General features: G+C 42.2%; 1 protein-coding gene across 1 annotated transcript in view; it reads left to right on the top strand.

Annotated features, from left to right (window-relative positions):
• Window positions 1-481: 481 nt before the first annotated feature.
• Window positions 482-23,703, top strand: part of CRHR2 (corticotropin releasing hormone receptor 2) — a 160,248-nt gene continuing 137,026 nt past the window's right edge. Inside the window, exons 1-2 of the mRNA XM_056338268.1 lie at window positions 482-651; window positions 13,690-13,783. Coding sequence (XP_056194243.1) covers window positions 586-651; window positions 13,690-13,783 — 160 coding nt within the window. The 5' untranslated portion in view covers window positions 482-585. The remainder of the gene's footprint in view (window positions 652-13,689; window positions 13,784-23,703) is intronic.

Raw genomic sequence — 23,703 nt, 5'->3', positions numbered from 1 at the left:
GCACCTAGAGCCTGGGCAGGGGAAGTCCTCTTGTTCCCAGAAACTTTGAGACAGTAACACCCCCGACATGTGGGGGGTGGAGGAGGATCTCCGTTATTTCTGGAGGTTTGTGTGGAAAGAGTCCCAGTCGCATCCAGTGCTTAGGGAGAAGGATCTCCATTGCACTGGTAGATTGGGGAGGGGGTTACCCCATTGCTTCTGGAGGATTGTGGGCAGTGCAGTCCCCATTGCACCCAGTGCCTGGCGGACGGGGGGGGGTCCCGCATGCATTCAGCGTAGGGGGGGAGGAAGGTCCCCTTGCTCCTGGAGGCTTGGAGGGTCGCGCTCCCCCGGGGCGCCCCCCGCCTCCTCCATCCCCGAGGCATCCTGGGCGGAGGGCGGGCTGGCTCCCCCGCCCGGCTCCCTCCCTCCCTCCCGGGGGTTTGCCCTGGGACGCGCCGGCGGCGCTGAGGCTGGCTCCTCGCGGCGGGCAGGGGTCAAGGGCAGCAGCAGGGGGGAGATGCCAGCGCCGGGGCAGCGCCGAGGCTCCGGCTGAGCGGGAAGAGCCAGCCCCGGGGAGACCCCCCCACCAGCCCCGCCGGCCCCATGGCGGGGCGGGCGCCGCAGCGCAGCCTCCCGGCGGCAGCGGCCGCCGCGCTCCTGCTCCTGCCCGTAAGTGCCGAGGCCGGGGAAGGGGTGGCGCGGGGGCAGGCAGGGAGGGAGGGAGGGAGGCAGGGAGGGCGGGGGACACCTCACGACCGCAGGGAACCCGCTCGGGCTGCGAGGGAGCGAGGGGCTGTGCCCCGTCCCTCACAGGTCCCGCCCGCCCACGGGCGCTGAGGGATCCGTCCCGGTAGACCTGCTCCCTCACAGGTCCCGCCCGCGCCCGGGCGCTGAGGGGACCCCGTCCGAGCAGCCGTTACCGGCTCCCTCATAGGTGCTTCGGGCCCCCGGCTCTGAGAGACCCGTCCGGAGACCGCTTTCTGCTCGGAGTTGCTGTCGGTCCCCGGCTCTGAGAGGCCCCGCCTGGAGACCGTTACCTGCTCACAGGTGCTTCTGTGGGACGCCGGCCGGGCTGCCGATCCCGGCTCCCCCACAGGTCCTGCCCGCCCCCGGGCGCTGAGGGATCCCTCCCGGTGGCTGCTGCCCGCTCCCTCAAAGGTCGCGCCTGACTCCAGCTGCCGGAACACCCTCTCCCCTCTGGGTCCCCTCAGAGCCCCTGGGCTGAACCGTGGCCCATCTTGGTGTCCCCTTCCCTGTGAAACAGCCGCCTCCCTGTCACCTTTCCTTGCCAGGAAAGGTCCAGCACAGGGACCCCACTGGGGTTTTCCTCCCTGCCCCAGAAGAAGGGGTTCTTCTGCCACAGCCCAATTCAGTGGGGCAGTGGGTGGCCCTGGCTGGTGCCCGTTGTCCCCAGCCCCTTGTCCTGGTGCCTCTCCTCACAGCATGCGCTTGGCATCGTTTGCTCTTTCACCTCAGGGATCAGCAAACGGCCCTGGCAAAGGGCAGCGTTCAGCCCGTGCATCCATCCAGGTGTTTGCGTTTCTGTTGTTTCTGTTGAGTGAAACGTGAAGGAGCCTTTTTCTCGGGGTCCTTCCTACCAGCTTCCCCATGTGTGATGCTGCGATGAGGTGGAGATAAGATTGGCCTGTGCCAGACTGGACTTAAAACAGCTTTCCCAGCCCACACTCCTAAGTCAGACTGACTTTGATGGCTTAAGTGATAGTTTTAAGTGTGGTAGGTCACACCTGCAAAACAGATGTGAGAGATTAAGCATGAGGTACATTGATCTTGCACAGAATTTGTAAAGGCTGTTTCCACAGCATTAAAAAGGTGGCAGTGATCAGTGATTCTTCTTGACTGTAGTGTAATTGCCCTATCTTTAACATTTCCTTAGATAAAGAAAATCTGTTCTATATCCTTATGTTCTGCCTCCACCCCCCACCCCACCCCTCCGACTTACAAAGAAAGATAGAGGGAAGCCAGGTCAGGAAAAGCAACAGGCTCCAAAGGCAAGTGACAATTTAATCTAAAAAGCTTTGCAGTAGCTTTCTTAGAAGACAGAGAATATTTTCTCAACTCCGCCAATGGCTTTTTTCCCCAGTCAGGTATCAGTGCACATGGGATCAGTGGCATGGGTCTACACACTTGCTGTTTTCAATCCCAAACCAGTTCTTCCTAACCTTTGTTTCTTAGTCCTTCTTCCAGGCGGTGTTTTCCCTTATTTGTTTCCTTTGGCTTATAAAAATATTTCAGTTTGTGTTTAGAGGGGGACTTCTTGCCAGTGAGGTTATCAGAAGTACCCAGGTACCGAGAGCTGCCCAGACTAATTCTTTTTCAATGAACAAAAAATGTCATGTGCTTCCTCTGTAGATGTAATCTATGGAGAGTTTTCTAGTTTCTCTGTAACTTCGCATTATTTCTGTAAATTTGGGTAGTTACATTGCTGCTTTAAAAAGAAAACAGCTGCCTTCAAAGAAGGAAAAGAGAAAAAAAAAGTAGCGCAGATTAAGAATCAAAATGTCAAGTTTCCATAAAATGCCTTTAGTCTGAGATAAATGTGTACTTTGAGTGTATTCCGAGTGCACTTACACAGAGGAACTTGTTTGGATGCAGCATACTTGTGTCTGATAGTCGTGTGTATGGCTGTGCAGTATGTGGAAATAATGTGTTGGAAGACGATCTTCAGCCTCGTGTATAGAACAGCTCTTGTTGCGCCAGTGGTAGCAAAAGCAGAGCTTTTACTGTTCTTTTGGGGTGTGTTTTCATTCGTGACTGCTGCTGGTAGGTCTGTATCTCTGCTTCACAGCTGGAGGAAACTTTGCACCCAGAAGCTTAAGAGCAATGTTTTAAAACTTTGGCTCAAATCCAAAGCTCTTAAGTTCCTGTTTAACTTGAAAACACTTGAAAGTTGACTTGAAGTCAACGGCTCTATTCACATTTGTGGATTTGAGAAAAGACATAGCTGCTTGTGGGAGCAGGCCCTTATGTGATTAAGGATGCTTAAGTTTTTGCAGTAGCTGAGCAATTGTATTTTATGGGAACTGTAGGTTTGCAACACTTATGAAATGAGGCAACTTTCTAATACAGATTTACATCTGCCACGTGAAAATGGTGTCACAAATGACTTGTCAGATTTCACAGGGCTGGTCAGCAAAAGGGTGAAGACTTGCACAGCAGGCTCTGAGATTTATGTTCTTAAAGGGTTTCTGTACATATGATACACTGGAAAATGCATTTATTTGAATGTGAAAACCAAACAAATCATAAAACAAAGGCAAATGAATCTTTTGACATTTTGATATAGAGTCCTTGCTGAGTTCACGTAATTTGGAGGAGGGGGGATTATTAATCAAAAACAAAAGCAAAGTTTGCCATAATTCATATGTGCTCCCGAGGCTGTTAAAACAGCCAGAGCAGTTTGAGTATATCAGCCAGTGGTGACAAGTTAAATAATATTCCTGGACTGAGACTGCCAAAATTCAGTCCTGGTGTGAATTAATGCAGCATAAACATCTCATCATGAGAAGCCTTTCCTGGTGGTGGATTTTGGCAAGGTTTAGATCTGTAGCCATATTGTGGTAATTACTGAATGTCTGAAGCAGGTAGCTGTACGCAAAGAAGAACGGCTGATGTTGGCTGACTGATAGCTTTGCCATGAAACATTTCAGTGGTATTCATAGCTGCCCTTAGCTAGAAAGCAAGCAGCCTTTAGCTTTTGTTCATATGAGGCATCTGCTTCCATATTGCTATGCTGTCAAAAGCGGAGAAATTAAGTCCCATAAACTCTGTGGCTTTCATGTTGCAAACCAGAGCGTTGTTGTGCCTGCCCTGCCACTCACACACCTCTGCTGAACCTGGTGGAGGAAGACGGTGCAGGGATCTCATTGCAGCGTGCGCTATAAGGTGCATACTTGTTTAGTTTCTGTCGATTAGTTTCTATCTCCACTAGTACCTTAAGATTGTTAGAACAGCTCTTCAGCCTTCAGGCCAAATGCCAGAGAGTGGTTTGTGCCCATACTATTAAACTCCTTCAGCTTCTAGAATGGGGAGATGGTGTGCAAAGTGCCCATCGGGAATGGTCCGTGGTGCAGCCTAACTCCTAGAGCATTCCTGGGAACTGTCTGAGATACTGCTAGATTGCTTGGGGCAAAAATGTGGCAAGGAACCATTCTAAATATTTAACAGTATAAATGATTAAATAATTAAAACAGGTCTTTGCACTGTGTGATTTATTCGTTTAGATGGAGTATGCCGTACTACCATTGCTCAGGGCTCTCAATGAGTGCCTGAGGGAGGCATTTTCCTCTAATGCAAACTGTTCATTGCTTCGAATTCAGTGATCAGCTTTCTTTGTGTTAGAGATTACTGTGGGATCCTGCTCGTGATGTGATGATCCGAAAGATTCACAATGACAAAAGCCAAGTTAGTGGATAGCATCAACTTTTAAAGGAAGTGTGTTTCTGTTTTCTTTTTATTTTCATTTGCCCTGTATATTAGTTAACCAAATATTTTTAAATACTATATTAGAACAAACATTTGCACATTTCTAGATTTTTTTTATAGTTCTGCAGGTTTTATTTTTGGGGGAGGGGGAAAGGTGAGGAAATGTGGGAGGTAAAAACAGGCTACACACACACTGCTGACTTTGATCTTTTCAGTTTATGTCACTTTCAGGTTTGCAGCACTGCAAACCCAAGAAGGAGGCTTTATGGAAAAGCTGGTTTACTTTAGATTAACATTTTATCCAGTAAATGACATTTCTGCGGGAATTTACTTTTCCACTGTGTTTATAAATTGAAACTGGTAGATCAAATTTTGATTATATACATGTCCTTTTTTTTTTTTTTTTTTTTTTTTTTTTTTTTACCCTATACTAGTTTTAATCCCAAATGGTAGTCTGTTCTTCCTTAAAGTGCAAAAGTGCAAGCATTAATTCTTGGATGTAAAGCTGGAGCTGTCCAGCGATTTACATGACACCTCCTTGCCTTCTGTAGATACATGATATGCATTAAAGCACTGCATAAACATTGTCTTTGCCTCCTTATCTTTCTATTCATAACAACCAGTATTGACAACTAAATAGTTCCTGCTGGTTTGCTTTATCAAATTATTTTGTTATAAAGAATTAATTTCTTTTACTGCTAAATCCTTTTTAAAAAATCTTAATAGCTTTGAAAATAGCTATATTTGATTTGAGCTGGTGAGTGTTGACTAAAGAACTTTATATGTTTTATTTCTTACTCTGAAGAGTTGGATAAATTTTGCTGTGGCCCTTGTTACAAGAGAAGACAAATAGAAACTAGTTGTTTACCACTGCGATCAGTCAGTTAACAAGTACTGTCCTTCAGATGAAGGGCTGCTTGAATTTCATCAATCATGTCCAAATGTTCATACATTTTATTTCCAGTTTCTGGTGCTGGTGTGGGGATAATTGTTAGATGCTTCCTGAAAAATTCTCTGTCATGCTTTCCTAGTACCGATCAGTTCTCTGGGTCTGGGATCATTTGGATTGGCTCTCACAAGCAGATGTTCTGATCCTGACAAAGGCTGTGCCATTTGGGAAGTGCTGTGGCAGGAACAGAGGTGTTCTGAGAAAGCCAGTTCACAGAGATGGGTTTCAACACCCTGCCCTGACCTCTGGCTCACAAGTACCTCATCACTGTGCAAGTGAGCCCAGGCGGAGAGTCAGGTGCTGGGAGTGCTGCTCCTGGTGGTGCATGTCTTGTTCCCCAGATTGACAGCTCTATTGTGGAGCTAAATGGGTGGAGAACTTGGAAGCAGTCCTTCTCCGGGAATGATCAATTAAACGGCATATGTTTGTACAGAAACGTGGCTTGTTTTCACTAAATAAGAAAGAAAATCCATTTGGTATTTCGAGAGCTGAAAAGTACTTCTTCAACAGAGCATTAAGAAAGTGAAACTAATTAAAGCTCTATAAACTTTTGCGTAATCCAGGCTGAATAACTATCCACTCCGGGTTGTGTATGCCGGGAAAGTAAATAGTAAGCAATGCAGATGGAGATTAAAATACATTAGCTGTCCTCACTGCAATGCTAAACCCTTGCCCTGGTAATAGTAGCTGAAGTGCCAGAGAACTGGAAAGGAGCCACTTGCCTCTGAGGGCTATGGTATAACTTCTGTTGCTGTTACCCAGGTTCCTGGGACATAGGAGGCTTTCTGAGTGCTCTTACCTCTGCGCTGCCTTAGTTTTGGGAGTGCTGTCCTCTAGCAGGGGTGGCTTCTCCAGTAGAAAGGAGGGAGGAAAGAAGGCAAAAGTGAATAAGGAAGTGTGCTGATGAGTCTGAACAGGTTGCCTGTGGGGCTGCCAGCCAGGCTCTGTGAGCAGGCATCTCGGTGCATGGACTAAAGTATCAATTCCCGTTGAGTGGCAGTAGCAGACTCCCACAGCCCAGGCATAGCTTGGGTTTCAGGAGGCTCATGCCAGCAGAAGCAGAGAGATGGCCTGCAAGCCAGCACCAGTGGCTGTACTTTGTAGTGTGGCCATCACAGGTGTAACCTTTCTGCTTTCTCAGTTCCAGTCCCCAGGGCTACTTAAAGGAGCACAGGATTTATGCTGTTTCCTTGTTTTGGGGATGAGGACACCCAGGGACCAGGCTGCCTCATCTGTTACCGATTCTCTTTCAGTGCAGAGGAAGGCCAGGGTTATCCCTCTGGCTGACAAGAATGATGCCTCAGAGCACATGACAAGATTTTGCCTAGGCAAGCTCCAAATCAGATGGAGTGAGGATCTTTAGTCATCCTGCCACATGTCCTAACTGCTGGGAGATCAGCTATTTAGTCCATCTTGAACTTGAGAGACCTTCTTAGCTGTAAAAAACCCCTACTTTCTCAAAACAAGTATTTTCATTAATATTTCCAAGTCTTGTCAAAATTTTGGAATTTTAGACAGGAAAGAAAGGTTAAAGGACAATTCTATCTATAAATATGACAATAGTTTTAAAATACCTTTTCATAGGATTTAGCATAATATTTTAATTATGATTATGCAGAGTCCAAAACATTGGAAACATGAGTGAGAGAAACCTCAAAGCCTCTAGGTTGCTGATTATTGTTCAAGACACAGTCTGTAAACTGTTAATTACACATTGCCAATAGAAAGAGTTTGGGAGTAACTATTCTCTGTTATTCTTTTTACTATAGGGGCTGCATGTCCTAAAATCAAGGAATGAAAAAATAATTTATGCTGGAAGGGACTGCTAGAGGTCTCTTATCCAGTCTCCTTCCCAAAGCAGGGCTAATTCCACAACCAGATAATGTTGCTCGGGGCCTCACCCAGTTCAGTTGTGAAAATTTGCAAAGATGGAAATTTCACAACATCCCTAAACCTCTTTTCGAATGCTCAGTTGTTGTCATGGTACATAGTTTTTTCTTCATGTTCTGTGAGATTTTCCCATGCTGCACCTTGTGAATGAGGCCTACTGCTTGTCTTTGCTTTCCCCTCCAGGTAGTGAAAGACTGTTGTTAGACCTTCTCTTGCTCCAGTCCTGGAGTTTAATTTCACCGTGATATGTGCTTTTCAAATACAAACAGTGGGCTCCAGCCCAAGACTTAGAAGTCTAAGGAAGAAGAAATGGATGGAGAGAGAGAGAACTAAAAATGAGCCAGTAAGGTGACAGTGGTCATCAGCAATGAACTGTCATGAAGTCTTGGGTCAAAGGAACATTTTATGGAGGATATAGAGGTGTCATTGTTGACATTCCATGGACAGTGAGAGCAGATATCACTAGCCAATTAAAGTCTTGATCCAGAAAGGGAGATGGGTTTTTACCTTCTTTTAGGTGGGAACATGCTGACAGACTTGAAAAACAAATATTAGGAGCTCACATTTGATGAGCTAGAATTGGGAGAGCCTATGAAGGGAGACCTTAAAGTGTAGTGTCAGTGTGATAACAATGGGTGAATGATCTTTGCAGAGACTATTCAGGCAGGTAGGAGTTTTCCTGGGAGAAGTAGCTGAGATACTGGCTTTTGTTTGGGTAAATGTGGCTTTTAAACCTGAGCTACTCTGGCTTCCCTGTGTGTTTTTTCTCCAAGCAAGTCATCTCATCCTAAAGTACATGTTTGAAGCAGGAAGTGATGGATTGTTCTTTGATAGTGTTTCCTTCTTCCACTATTAGGGAGCCTAAAGCAATGCCTTCTGAAATAGGTGGGTGAGGTGAATCACATTGGAGTTGCTGAGGGGGCTGAGGGTATGTGAATTGTGTATAAAGAGTGAGGAAGAATTAGTCATGAGTTTGGTGTGAAGACCTAGGAAAAGGGCAGACATGCAGGCAGGAGTGCTGCGAAGGGCTTGCTCCCTTTCCAGATTCTGAATATGATATCCACATATATGAGGAATGAAGAACAAAACTATTCAAGGATGTGAAATTGAAGTATTTCCATTGAACAATTTTATATGAAGACAGTTGCAGCCTGTGTTTCAAATGCTATTTTGCTCCTTTTTAATGTCTCATGTTGCTTTGAAAGGGCATGAAGACTTGATTGGACAATTCCAGCTCACGGGTGGCCTTAAGCAGTTTTGCTTTGTATGCTGTGACTCAGAAAAGCACTTAGCACATGCATGGTTTTCAGTGGATGAAGAACCTCTCCTATATACCCTTATTCAGCAGAGCACGTAGGCAGATGCTTGATGAAGGCAGATCTCCAAGTTTCAAAGACAACAGTGAAGTTCACTCGTGGGCTCAGTGTAGCAGATGCTTGAGGTTTGGGTTTTTTTTTTTATTATTTCTGAATAAAGACTAATTTAATTTCATACTTAAAACAGAGCATGTGTATAGTTGAATTTTTGAACTGAGGTTCTACTTACCATTCCACGCAGACTTATATCCTCTTTCTCCAGACTTCCTGGAAGAGCTGCAGAGAACATGCTGGCCTCAAAGATCATAGAGCAATATCTCCTGGATCATTTGGGGTTCACTAGTTAGTAGCACTATTTTATCTAGCTACTTGGATTAATTTAGAGACAAGTAATGACAGGGAGTTGAAAGAGCTGAAGGATGACTCGAAAAAGAGACTAGTTTTCTTGAACTGTGCTAGCAGTCTTTCCTTTTACTGTAACTTTAGCTGGCTCAGGTTTCAGGTTGCAGATTCCTGTGAAAACTTGTATTTAGACCTTCTATCACAAATAGACATTATTTTGCTGGTGAAGCAGAGCCAAACGGTTGTATACTGCCAAATGCCAGTGCACTAGCAAAATTAAGTTACTGAGATGAGAAAGGCCAAAGATACCTTGAAGCAGAGGACTGAGGTTTTTTGTTCTTCAACAAGCAAAGCAAAGTATTTCCACCATGCTGGCCCTCTTAGCACCGTCCTTTAATAAGTATCTCTTTTGCATACATCTTGTGTATGAAGTAACCACACAACAGTGACTATAAATCCACCTTGGCCACAGAAAAGACCTCTCCTCCTCTCCTAGGCTGTTCTCTGTTTTCCTCCTTAAGTAGCATTCTTCACGCTCCTGGTTGTGCATATTCCTTCAGGTGATTAGTAGTCAGCAAATATTCTGGCTCTCGTAATCCTCTCCCACATATTGCTATCTCTTATTAGAGAGAAAGAGTGGCTCAGATGAATGCTGGCATTTGTTATGAGTGCATTCCACGGAATACCTGGTGTTTTTTCCCAAAGCATCTGTTTTCACACCCAAGTACTGATGATGGCAGGAACCCCTGTAAAACTTGCTGGATGCCCACCTGCCCTGGAAACTCCCTAGCTGTATTCAAACAGAGTATGGGTTTTGTCAAGGAAGAGTGGGATTTGCTTTGGTTTTGCTGCATCAAGTTCTTTCACTAATTATATTTTCATGGTGATGTTACATGCATTTCCCTAAACTGAGCTTCTGTGGACACAAACTGACAGTTTTTGCATGTAATTGGACCACTGCTTTGAGAAAGCCCATCCCAAACGTTCAGGTGGACACTCAGTCTCATTGTAGAAATGGTGTGATTTGAGAGCTTAACTTAATAAGGTTACTTTTGAGCTAGAAGTATCTCTCAGATTAATTTATTTGCATTGTCTGCTTGAAGAACTAAAAATTAAATAAAGGTTTTCCTTTTTTCTTGCTTTTATTTGGGTTTGGTTTGGGGTTTTGGTTTCGTTTGGGGTTGGTTTTTTATTTTTGGGGGTTTTTTTTGGTTTGTGGGGTTTTTTTAGTTCAAGGGCAAAACTAATAAGTAGCAGCTTTCTGTGTGCTGAAGGCAGTTTCATTGCACCGCTGATGTTGAAACAACGTAGAATTTAAGGCCTCAGTGCTCCCAGATGTTTTACAGAAACCCCTGGGAGGAGGTGCAGTGTGAGTCTTAACAGCAGCGCTGCTTCACAGAAACGAAGAGTGGGAATAAGCATCCTAACACAATCCCTGCCATTACCATAGATGTCTGCTCAGGGGGAGAAGGTGCTTTGATTTTGTAAGGAGCAGAGGTGGCTGGTTTGGACTGAGACTTCATTTTTATGTGGCAATTGAGACATGAGATGGATCCTTCCCTTGTCAGCCGTAGACTGAGCACAGCTTTTGTGGATAATTACAAAATTGTTTGGTGTTGGAAGGTCACTTCATCTTGCTCAGTAAAAGAAAGAAAACAGTAGTATTCCAGATAATTGCTTATATTGACAGTTTTGGGTTCTGTTCACAGCTCTGGGGGCTTGTTTACATTACTGTAGCCGTTTCTTACATGTTTGAGAGAAGAAAATAAACCCTCCAATGCAGATGAATTGCAGTACCAGTGTTCATTTTATCTATCTATCTCACTACTTAGCAGAACACAATAATTATCTTTAAAACCAGGATACTATATTAATTCTTTTTAAAATTAAGTTACAAGTCCTCTCTAAACTACATGAAGTAATCACAAAGTCTGATAGGAACAGACAGGAGGCAACACTATGATCCGTAAGATGTTTGTTTATCCCCAGAGCTTTCCACATGGATCCATTGAAGTATGTTACATATATCATATAATGTTGCATATGTGTTTTTATGACTTCATGTTAGTAATTTATGAGAGTACTCATGTGACAAAGAACAGTTTCTGCACAAATAAATGTTTTTAGAGGCCTTCCATTTACAGAGGAGCAGACAGTGCTAGTGTCTTGCAACTTCTAACAATGTAACATAGCAATATGTTACTTCTCTTAGGTTGTTGCCTTTTTCATCTTCCCTTCCTACATCTAGAGGTGATCTTATGGTGAGTTCCTCTGTGTGTCATAGTTGCATGCCCTCTGACAGAGATGAAGACCTTTCATGGATTAATGAAGAGCTTTGACCATGGCCAAGGGGAAAGGTCTAACGAAATGACCAAGAGCAACACAAACAGTGACACACTAAAACAATTCATCCACTCCTTTCCTGAAAGTCCTCTCAGATGCAAACAGGAGTTGACCAAAGGCTGCATATTTTGTTCTGAAGAGTGAGAACTGGCCTGCAGACTATTAATTGGTGTTCCTGCTTTAGCAAGTAAAGGACTTCTTTTCACCTTACTCTCTGGCTGAGTACATTATTTTTGTTTGTTCATTAATGTCCACAGTAGCTCAGAGAAATTAAGATAGATATTTCTGTGCATGTTTCAGGTAAATGTGCAAGACAATATAGAACTGATTTCTTGGGAAGAAGTCATGGAATAGTAGCTGTCCTAAGAGAATTCAACTAATGCTTCAAAATATATACACAGTCATAGGCCTGATTATTTATCTTTAAGACACTACATTACTTAAATGTTTCTTTTTTTGCAGTTATTTTTAAGAGGGTTTTTTAGACTTTTTGGGTTTGTCTGCTTTAAATACAATTTTTTAAATTATCACACATCAGAAAGCTGTTCACTGTGGTTCATGGAGAGAAAATGAAAGCAAAAGTAACATAATATGTGGAAGGCGCTTTCCTCTCTAGCCAAACGAACCTAGGTTGACCCTAAACCAAATGTGACATTTAACCTTTCTTGTTCCTACACATGCTGTGCTAAGCTTGACCTCTGTCTGTTCTTTCCCATCACCTTATGAAGCAGACAGCTGAACATGCAGTGTATTTACAGTACATGGAGATGTCTCGAGTTACTTCTTTGAAGTGAGACAGTGCTTTGGCCTGTGAGGTAGCAGAGCAGCAGAGGGATCGAGGGGAAGAAATGCCATTTCTGTGTCAACTCACGTGATTGGGTCTGACATGAGACATGACCACTACAGAGTCTGCTCTCTGGCAGACTTGGCTGGACTTCTATACCTTGTAAGACGGCATCTGCCCTGGCTGCAGAACAGAGCCATTGCTTTTCTCTAGCTCCTTGACCTGACCACGCATGGTCAGTACCCTGGAAGGCTTTGCTATGGGAGGCAGGAGTTTGAGTCTCCCTGGAGGCAAAACAGCAGCTTCATGGTGTTTATTTGAAAATAATTAAGTCTGAGAAAGGCTCTTTCCTTGTATTACAAGACTTCCTATTTTGTAAAACAACAGCAAAGTGAGAAATAGAGAGAAATGGTATTGCACAAATAAGAGTTCATTGCTGATGAATTCTATTGTCATGATCATTTACTCCACTTCTTATTAAGCACAAGGAATTCAGTGACATAGAAAGAGTTCGTCAATCACTTAACAATCACTTAACACATCTTAAGCACTGAAATGTAACGTCAACAGTCAAGGAATATGGCTGCTTCTATGAGTAAAAGCTGCCTGTATTACCTTAGTCATTCTGGGTAAACAGAAAAGCAAAGGCATTTTGTGTTAGCATGGCTTTATATCCCCTCAGAAATAGAAAGATTTTATTTCATAGTTTGAAAATTGAGGTTTCTGTCATTGAGGTGTCACTCCTGAATTTTCTCCCCACATTTAGTTCTGCCTTTCATAAAAGGCTTTTCAAGAGCTTCTCTTGCTCCAAGCAGTATCCCAACTCAGCTGTACACCAAGTTGTACAGTTCTGTGGGCATCTCTCCTCTGTCTGCAGTTGGCACTTCAGTAATTTCATTTTTGAGTCTGAAAATGAAAACATATTCCTTGGATTCAACTCTAAATACACCTTTCCTAACATTTACTTGGGGGTGTACTACTGTCCTATGCTGAACCTGCAGATTTCTTGAAGTGCCCATGTTGATATTATTGCTCTCTTTCTCACTAGTATTTGCTCTCAGTGGAGAGCTTGGCACTCTTGAGTTCTGAGAATCAAAAACTCATGTCTTATTTACTGGCTAAAAGAGCCAAGGATCACCTTACAGGGATGCCTACTTTCCCTATACAGTCATTGGAAGCACTTTCCTCAAACTTTCTGAATTGCCTTTTGCCATTTGCTGTCTCTCGTGAATGTGTAAGGATCTTTAGCACTCCCATTAAAAAAAAAGTTAGTTGAAAAAATCTCACACATGAAGTTTAATGGGATGTGATTCATCTTTATTTTTGGCATCTACTTTTAGGTGAGATAAATTGTGTCCTGAGCTTTGTTAATGCTGTTGACTAGCTCCCACAAGAAGAGGTCCAGAATAGGAGTTTCATTTGTAGATGCCTACATTTCATTAGATGAATGCCACCTGATGTCATGGAGCTAAGCAAACATAACCGTAAATCTTCTCTGTCATGAGAAGACATCTGGACCTCAACCAATTATGAATGGGAACGGCTATGAAAGTGCTGGGGATTATTGTACTCATGAATGAGAAAATCTATTTTGTGCTGCTGCTTTACTGTTTGGTTTTTGTTTCTGTCTGTTCATCTAGATAGTTCTCCACTGTGATTCTTCTGTGAACCTGCCCTTGTCTGTTCTGCTGGAAAAATACTGTGAAGCTTTGTCAGCCCGCACCAATGTCACAGGTATTTATTTCTCTATTTCTTGTTTGCTTCTTGTTACTGTAGGATCTGTTTTCAAAGTGTCCTTATTCCAGAAGCACCTTTCCTGCTGAGATAAACATAGTGCCTCCAGTCTTGGGTTTTCATTGGTACAGTGGTGTGACATGGAAAGAAAATTTTGAATTTTGCACACCTGGAAAGAACTTCAGGTGAACTAATAATAAATGCCCTTTTTCATAATTTAATCTGTTAAATTTGCTATACTCGCTGACTGATATAGTAGTTGAAGGTTAGTACAGTTAAAGTGTCTGTATCCAGATTGGTCCAGACTGGTTGCCAAAGGCTGTCTGCATTTCTCCAAGTGCAGCATGAGACATCCAGACTGTGTAGGTGAAGACAGGTGGATGTGCTATTAAAATCCAGCCCTTGTGCTGTAATCACTGCAGAAACTGGAGTGTGCTGACCAGACTGAGAGCTCATATAAACTGGGGATGAACCTTGGATCATTTCAGCTGGATCACTGGAGTATTTGCTGTGAAAAACAGTAGTTCTTCAAATCAGAACACAGTGCATGCATTTAATCACAAAACTTTACCATTTCTGTTTCCTGGTCCCACCTGGTCCCTCCAAAACCTGACTAACTTTTCAGGCTAGGACAGAAGGCTTTTCTGACAGAGTTAGGGCAGGGGCACTGACACGGGAGTAAAGGAATATCACAGTCTTTCTGAAAGGCTAAGGGCAGACAGCAGGAAGGAGTGCAGGGAATGTGGCGCCTTTGCTTTCCTCACACCCATTTTTGAAAGCATGGCAAAGCACTCTTTTCCTTGAATCTTAGCTAAAATATGCCAGCACAAAAATGATACTGTAAGAGATGTTAGACTGGATCCAGCTTTGCTTCAGAAGTGGGAGAAGCACACTCAAGCCACCCCTCTGCAGCATGACTGGTGTGTGTATGCTGCAATAAGTGATGCTACTGGGGGAAAAAGTGAGTTTGTTTCTTTCCCCTTCACTTCTCTTTCCCCCTGGTAAATCTTCATGGAGGTAGGAGTTTAAAATGTCTTGTAATAACGTAAATGTTCTCATTCAGCCAGCTCTTCAGCCCTAAGAAATGGCAAAGGAAATGTGGCTCATGGAAGAAAAAAACACACCTTTCTGTATAATTTATCAGATCAGTTTTGTTTTACTCTGACTATCAATTCCTTAAGGACAGTAAGCTGATCTAGATAAGCTGATCAGACTGAAGTCTGAAAGCTGTGTTGCGCTAACTGCCTCAATTTGCATATAAATGGGTGTGTTGACCTGTGTCATGAATCTAGCCTGAGCTCTGCAACTTGCACCATTTTGTTCCAGGAAGCCTCACTGTCTCGTGGCATATCTTGTATAAATTTCAATGGCCATCTATTCCATTCTGTAGCTGGAAACAAAGGAAAGATAGATGAAGCTCTGTGAAAGCTTCCATAATTTTGAATCTTTCTTTCAGTTGTTCTTTGCCTGTTGAATATTTTTGTAAAGTATTATTGTAAAAATTGCCATTAATTCATCATTTATTTTTCCTTGTCCAGAGTTTCTATTGCAAAAAACCTTAATTTCACACCAGGCTGTCTTAGAATTTGGCAATTTACTTCTCAAGTGTTGACAAAAAAATAATTTTCTGGGCTATTTACATGATGCATGAACATAGGGCATGTTCTTAGGCTGAGTGCAACTGCTGTAATAGCATTTTAATGTGAAGAGGGAAGAGAGAAGTCACAGAAGCCTCTCTCCTATTGCACTGTCATTGTGAGGTGTCACGGATCGAAAAGGTAAAGCACTGCTCTGAAATTAATGAAACTTGATTGTTATATAGAGACAATCCTACATGCACCTTTTCTAGAATATACCTTCCCATGGTGCTTGTGACTACAGCCCTTTCTGCAGCATGCTTCAGAATGCTATGGACCTGCACTCTGCTTTGAGCATGGGCTTATATATGCAGTAAAACCCAGAGCTGCTTCATGTTCAGACCAGCTGACATAAGTCCAGTCTCAGGCATAAGCATGAAGTGAACTTTGAGACATACTAGGGACAAAAATTCACTTTTTTGCTTAGCTTGGGCTGATAGACTTTTCTCAATATCAGCTTGGTGCTTCTAAGCATTACATGTTCTTTTTTCTCCTGTGACAATTTCAGGATCTGCAAAACAGTCTGGACTATTAAGCTATGAGTCTTCTTATTAAAAATGAGGGTCTGCAATATAGCCGTCTCCCCTTCATAGTCAGTAAATTTCTGTTGGTACAGTTAAAGTTCAAAGCATGATTTCATCCTAAACAGGGATCTAAAATGGAGCAGAAAGTGTTTTTTCTTAAAAGGAATCCAAGAAAGCTCCTGCGACTAAGTCTACTCTAGTTTTTTGATGTCTAAAATCATGTGAGCTGTGTGCATCCTTCATTTTGAACCCTCATAGCAATAAGGATGTATGACATTGAAACATTGGTGTGGTCCATTCAGCAGCATGGATGTATAGAACCAGAACACAACAGAGTCTGCAATGTCTGAGTCCTTTCTCTGGCTCACGTTCTTTGACACAGTCTAGGTATCATATTTTAGAAGGGGAAAAAAAGCCACAAAAAAAACCCCAAGGGGAGACATATTGAACAATCTTTATTTATAGCTGGGAGAACAGTAAACATTAAAGTTCTGTAATTGGTTATCTTCCCCGTCTCTTTTCCAGAAGATGCTGTTAATTAGTCCAATATGTTAATTTCCTCCCCCTATAATTACTAAATTCACCCCTCAAATATGTTCATACTAAGTATCCCAAACAGATGGCATAAAATGCTTTTGAGAATTTCATGTATGTATAATTTCACTGAATTGCTGAGTGAATGACATTGTAAATTCAGTCTGAAGTGATATCAACCAAGCAATACTTTTTCAGAGTTGGAAGGCAATATAACTCTCTCTCTTTTCGGCATTGTTTCCTTGAAAAATCTCTGGTTGACAGCTTCGTGATTGCTTGGGTGCAGCTTTTGACCTTGATGGGAATGCATGTTTGTATTTGTGGACTGGAAGAAGAAATTCATTTAATTATTACTTCGCTTTCATATGTAAGAGGAATTGGTTGAAATGGCAGGATTTTTCTACAGTGACTCAGCTGAAGATGTTTCTGATGTAATCTCCTGATATGGTTTGGCTAGAATTACAGTAATATCCAGGCTGACCAGATGACTGTAATCCCATATATCCGTATGATACATGCACTGAATTATAGCTTGAATTTTTATAGGAACTTAGTGGAAATGGGTCCTCAGTTCACACCAATACATGGGTTTTCTCATGCTTCTCTTCACATCCTTTGACTTTCCTATCTTATATGTTTCCACTAGAGACTACAAGTCTTGGCTTACATCTGATCCTACTCAGTTTTAATCTCCATGAAAATCTTTTGATCCCACTTTTTGGTCCGTTGACATGTTTGGCCACACAGTCTTTAAGGACTTGTCAAAAGGTGATTAACCTCAAAACTGGAATTTTGTCCAAAAAATAAACCAGAAGGTTGATGGCCAGTGCTACCGTGCTGATTGTATCTGCATAAGAATTACATTCTCTGTTTTCCTTCTCTTTCTTACCCTTCAGTCACTTTGAAGGTTGTGATTTGCATTTATGATGTTTAAGGCTATTCAGACGACCCAATAAAGGAGAGATAGGTAGATTAGATGTCATGCATTTTATTTTATGAAATCCTGAGATACATTGAAAGGAAAAATTATTTCTTCTCCCTGGTGACTGGACCCTCCTGAGGTGGGAGTTGGTTCCTTGCCTTCATTCTGGTCACTGTGTAGCACAGTGAAAGACTGTTGTCTCACAGAAATGGTGTAAACCTTCTGATTCTGAGTGGTGCAGGATTTCACCTCTACATTCTGACTTATACTACACTGATGTTATTTTCTCAAGTCTCTGGGGAGGTTCTGGTTCAAGGAATATGGTTGGTGTGAGAGGAATGTATCCGGGGTGGATTTCAATGCACAACTCCTCAAAGATGCTCATCAAGTCTCCAACTAACCTGACATAATTTGGTGATTGCCCTAGTTTCCCCTGTTGCTGAGACGGTGTTTTATACTAAAAGCTTCTCCAGCACTTACAATAGCACAAAACTGGGAAGGTATGAAAAGTAGTCTTCTTATTCTTCGTTGAACCTCGTTGTTGTGGTATAACCCCGGTAGGCAGCTAAGCACCACACAGCAACTCACTCAATCCCCCCCAGTAGGATGGGGGAAAGAATCAGAAGGCTAGAAGTAAAAAAACTTGTGAGTTGAGATGAAAACAGTTCAATAGGTAAAGCAAAAGCTGCATGCACAAACAAAGCAAAATAAGGGATTAATTCACCACTGCCCATCTCTAGGAAAGCAGGGCCCCATCACACATAACGGTTACTCAGCAGGATAAGCGCCATGTTTGGAGTGTCCAAACATCCCCTGCTTCCTCCTTCTTCCCCAGCTTTATATGCTGAGTATGATGTCGTACGGTATGGCATATCCCTTTGGTCAGTGGGGGCCAGCTGTCCCAGACGTGTCCCCTCCCAGCTCCTTGTGCACCCCAGCCCACGTGCTGGTGGGGTGGGGTGAGGAGCAGAAAAGCCCTCGGCTCTGTGTGAGGCTGCTGGGCAATAACCAAAACATCCCTGAATTATCAACACTGTTTTCATCACAAATCCAAGACATAGCGCCATACTAGCTACTATGAAGAAACGTAACTCTACCCCTGTCAAGATCTCGTAGGCCCCATGCCAAATCTTATCCACCTTATCTGACATAAATTTGCGCTGTTTCTCCTAGACAGGCATTGGTTGGTGTCAGAGTCCAATACCTTCTGACCAGGTTCTTTTAGATGTTCCATGTGTGGAGGGTATGGTGTTTAATGACAAATTTACTTATGTGAAGATATTTGATGTTCTGGTTCAGAAGAGTGGTACAAAATATGCTGAAAAGACAACACAAATGTAAGTTACACTTAGGAAAACATAGGAATTGCAATACACAGTTCAATCACAATATCAGTATGATACTCATTACTGGTCTCTGTAATATGCTCACCATCATGACACTGGGTATCCCCAGTCACTGGGGACGAACATGTAGGTTGAAGCCAGTTCAAGCCCTTGACGTTCTTCAAAATTATTTTGGTAGTAGTTTTAGGTTTTATACTCTGTTTTGGGCTGAGCCATATATACACACACCCCAGCTGGTCTGGCTAACTAAGGGAGAGACTCACACTCTTTTGAAGAACTCAAGGAGGAATATTTACACCACCAGTTTATCCACTGAACTGTTGGTAGGTGTTTATATAAACCAAAATCCACCCTCTATCCCCTTTGCATTGAAATAAAGCCAGGTTCTTTGCAATAGCTGTGGTCAGTCACGCCCTGCATTATTCCCTGAGCTTTACAGGCCCACCAGCTCGAACTCCTCTGAGCTTTCTTCTATTGCAGGGGTTTATTGGTCAGTCACAACTGGGCAAAGCAAGGTTCATTCAAGAGAAGGATTTATGAAATCTCATGCCATTTTGAATCAAACTTCCTCTCTGGCCACTGTCACACTTCTGATAACTTCTTAATATGGCTATCAGTGTTGAGCTATTAAAGACATCTTGCCTAGAGGTCTCATGTAAGCCAGCTACAGAGCCTTATTCTCAGCTGCTGTGGAATAAGTTATTATCACTTTTCAGAAGAAACTGTTCACAAGTGTGCTAGATAACCATAAAAGGAATGTAGGAGAGGGAGGGAGAGCATGTGTACTCACATGTCTTTGCAGGTTAGTTTTTAATTGTATATTGAAAGATAGTAGCTGATAGCTGTGTGTTTACTGCATATTTGTCATTCAAGCCTAAATTAATGAGATTAAGATGCAAAAGTTTTCCCTCCATGACAAAAAAAAAATAAACAAAATGTATGCAAGGGTTATTTCAGACCTCTGAACACTGCTTCAGTATTATGGATCTGGTTCTCTTTCCAGCTATGAAAAGTACATATGTACAAAGCAAATATGTGCGTGTGCTGGTGTCTTGGGGCAGCTATATGGATGTGTTTGTGTTTTTGTATAGTGGTGACAAAACAATGTAAATTGGGGAAAACTAGCATCCTAAACTGTGGATTTCTTGTTGAAGTGAAAATTTGAAACATTTCTTTGGAGAACCACTGAAATGCTTTTATCACTTTTTTATAGATTACATTTATCTTAACTTTAATTTGTAATACTCATACATACACACACACAAAAGAACGTAAACCTTCCTTTCAAATATTAAAAACTTAAGTTAATTTTTCAGAAAATTACACACCATCATTTTGACAAGAAAGACTTTGAAGGCTTGGTGCTATGTTTGTGCAGTGTTTCTGTCACCTTGAAGCTGACCATTCATTACAATCCTTTTAATTTCCATAAATTTTTTTTTATGTTGTCCCCGTACAGATCCACCTGTGTGTATGTGGTGCAAGAGCAAATGTCTCTAAACAGGGTTTTTTGGCTATTGTGAGATAATGGGCCTTGCAGATTCTTTGAACAATTTAATTTTTAAATGATTCCTGGCTTCTTGGAGCTTTAAACAAACAAAATCTGACCTTTCTAGGTTTGATTATGGAGGATTTATCTGTGCTACTTTACTGGAAGGGGTTTTCCTATCTGTGGCTAGAAGACTTTCTTTTTCATCCAGATTACTTGCACTGTGTTCATTTCTAACTTAGAAGCAATACAGGCCTTTTCTCAAGGCAATCTCCATGCCTGTTGTAAGGGCAGTGATCCTGTGTATGGCCTGTTTATCTGTGGGAAAGGTATTCCTTGTTAAGTTGTTCAGTTCAAGACTTAGTAAACAGGAGTTAACTTGACTACCGGGTTAGATTTTTCCCTTGGTTCACTCTTAATATCTGATTGGGACTTCTACTGATAATGAATCTCTGCAGATCAGACAGGTGTGACCATCTTGCAGTTGCAGGTGTTGCAGTATGGCTTTGTGTGCTGGTCATAATACTACCGTCCTGATTTGCTATTAATACATGCTTCATTGATTGGGTCATTTCTGCTTATGCATGTATGGAGGTCATCTCTGTGAACCAGGCAGGTGGGACTGAACCTGGGGTTTCAGAGCAAAAGCTAATAGCTGAAATTAGAAGTCATTCTAATTGCTCTTAAGAGCCATTGCACTGTTACTTTCATGGCCTCATGGATTCACAGGGTGAGATTCATCTCACAGATTACACATGTGAGTATTTGTGTTTACATGTAAGTCTGAGCTCCAATTATTGTCAGTGGAACAGGTTTTAGTTGCCCTCACATCAGTGCCCAGTGCCCTTTAAGATGCTTTAAGGTAACCAAGATGTGCAGGGCTGACGGATATGACACATAATCTACAAGAATCTTGTGCCCTCTAGAATAGCTGATGCTGGCTAGAGGGATATCTTAGGGCACTAGTGGCACTTGGTGCCTATGTGTGGCCATCTGAAACCTTCCTTAGATCTTCAATGACTGCACTAGATGAACTAGATAAGTTAAACTAGATGTTCAGCTCAATCTAGACATCACTATATAGGCACTTCCACCCAGGTGTTTCATAGATACCTGCAAATTGAACACCATATAGCATGTAGTCTGCAAGATGGGAGTTAAATTCACATTTATAGCTGAAATGCATATACAAAATCTCTGACAAGGTGATTTAATCACAGATGCTTCGGCCACTAAAACAAAGTCTAGACTTTAGCTTGCTCCCCATGCTGCTGAGTGAACACAGGCTGCAGATTTTGTTTGACTGACTGTTGTTAATTTTTAGTGGTCAATTTCAATCAATCGTTCATTTAGTAAATGAAAGTTTCCTATCAGACAAGCATATCTGATAACTTGCTTTCTATCCAGAACTGCAAAGATGAGGCACTAACTGCTCCAGGCATTATTTATTTCTGTACATTGCACTATTCTGTTTCTTGGAAACAGAAGATTTAGCCTCATTGCATCTCTGAATATCCCTCCACAGTAATGGCATGGCAGCAATTCTCACTGTATCCCTTCTGATTTTCCCAGCAGGTCACATCAATGAACACTTCCATTTATAATGATACTTGGATGAGCTATTCATTTTAACATATGCCTTGCACTCTTTTGGCGTCAGCCTGCTGGCTGAAGCTACGTATGCTGCTCCTACAGCTGCTTGTGGGGCACTTAGGAATTTACTTTCATCACATCCATACAATCCAGTTACTGCTCACAGGCATAAAGTTAACTTTGAGCATCAGCATTTGCATGATCGAAGCTTGAGCTAGACACAAGCAATCTTCCTAGTGCTTCCTATTTTCAGATGTTGCAATAACGCTATTTAAATAGAGGTGATGATGTTGGTTTACTTGCCCGCTGCCTCAAATGACATACCAGGCAGTGTAGCACTGCTTACTTGTACTTCCCGAAATAAAGCTAGCCGTGTTGTATGTTGTTAAACAATTTGTATTACTGCCGCTGGTCCTTATAAATTAAAAAGTTGCATTTCAGAAGTCTGCAGCAGTTCCAAGCTGAGGATATAGAAGGACTCTTCATATATAAAGAAACTATGTAGACAGTCCAACAAGTTCTGAGGTCCACTAGAGAGGATTATTTAGAATAATAAAGTCATTTAGGTTGGAAAAGACCGTTAAGAACATTGAGTCCAATATTAATGTAATACTGCCAAGTCCACCACTACACCGTGTCCCTAAGCATCACATGTACTTCATATGTCTCCTGAGCAAAGAAAATATTTATGATAATTTTTTTTTTTTGGGGGGGGGGGGGGGTGATTTGCGAATTTTGGGGGTTTTGTTTGTTTGTTTGTTTGTTTTTATGTAAATTGTTTATAGCTGAGATATATAAATCTATCTACAAGTCCCACATTTACCCTAGGTGTCCAGAGGCTGACAAGTTCTTCCAAAATTTACAGCAAAAAATCTCTAAGCTGTGTAAACAAGGTTGTGGAGTGCTCAGCTATTATAGTGATGACAGCCACCCAGAGAGTTTTGGGGATTTTGAGGGGAGTGATGATTTGGTTTTTTGGGTTTTTTTCCCCCGCATGATTAGCTATTGTTTCTGGTCTGCCTATGTGTTGTGAATCTGCATGCGAAACATATTTCAGTAAGAAGTTGCTCTGCTGCCCTGTTTCCATGAACAGGTAATTTTGCAGAACCTCAGAAAACTACCAAATAAAGTAATCTTGGCTTAGAAGAGGGATCAACTACACCGTAAGTGGTGCTAATGATTTAGGATGAAATATCAACTTCCCTGACATCAGTAATCACTTTCCTTGGACTTTACATTATTAGGAAGGTAACAATCTTCATCAAAACAGTTTTTTCAATGGCATCGGCTCTGAACTAACTGAAGATCTGTAGTGTGTCTGTCTGTAGTCACTAAAATGTTGAGTATGTGGGTCTGAGAGAGGACTGGACAACAGGGTTGCTGATGGTATGAGGTCAGGGCAGATTCCATGATCTTGTTACATACTAGAAGCATTTGCAGCGATCAACCTGATGGCATTGCCATGGTGGTTCATGCTCCCAGCCTGGAATGCTGCAAAGAATAAGGAAAGGGAAAACTGAACAGTGTAAAATTTTATAGGAATGCAAATAAGACAGGCATAGCTCATAAAAAGAAACATGTTGCAGTGGGAACATGCCATTGAGTTTTGTTTCATATTTCAGAAGAGTGGCACACCTCAGTCCTGGATCTCTCACATCTGCATGATGGGTTCTTAGCAGACTATATGTAATGAGTGTTACAACGCCACACTTCATAAAATATACTTAAATCTTTGAATTTGTACAGTTGGTACAATAAATACCATTTGCTGAATGTAGTTTCTAAATTAGCTACCATTTTTTGTACACTTAGCAGATAAAAATATACTCTGTAGAACCTCTCATTTTGTCAAGTTCTACTAAACAGATGGAGTGC

This window comes from Falco biarmicus, chromosome 4, assembly GCF_023638135.1.
Source record: "Falco biarmicus isolate bFalBia1 chromosome 4, bFalBia1.pri, whole genome shotgun sequence".
In the NCBI taxonomy this organism is placed as follows: Eukaryota; Metazoa; Chordata; class Aves; order Falconiformes; family Falconidae; genus Falco; species Falco biarmicus.
The sequence above is the reverse complement of the archived record's forward strand: the minus strand, read 5'-3'. Positions and strand labels throughout refer to the sequence as shown.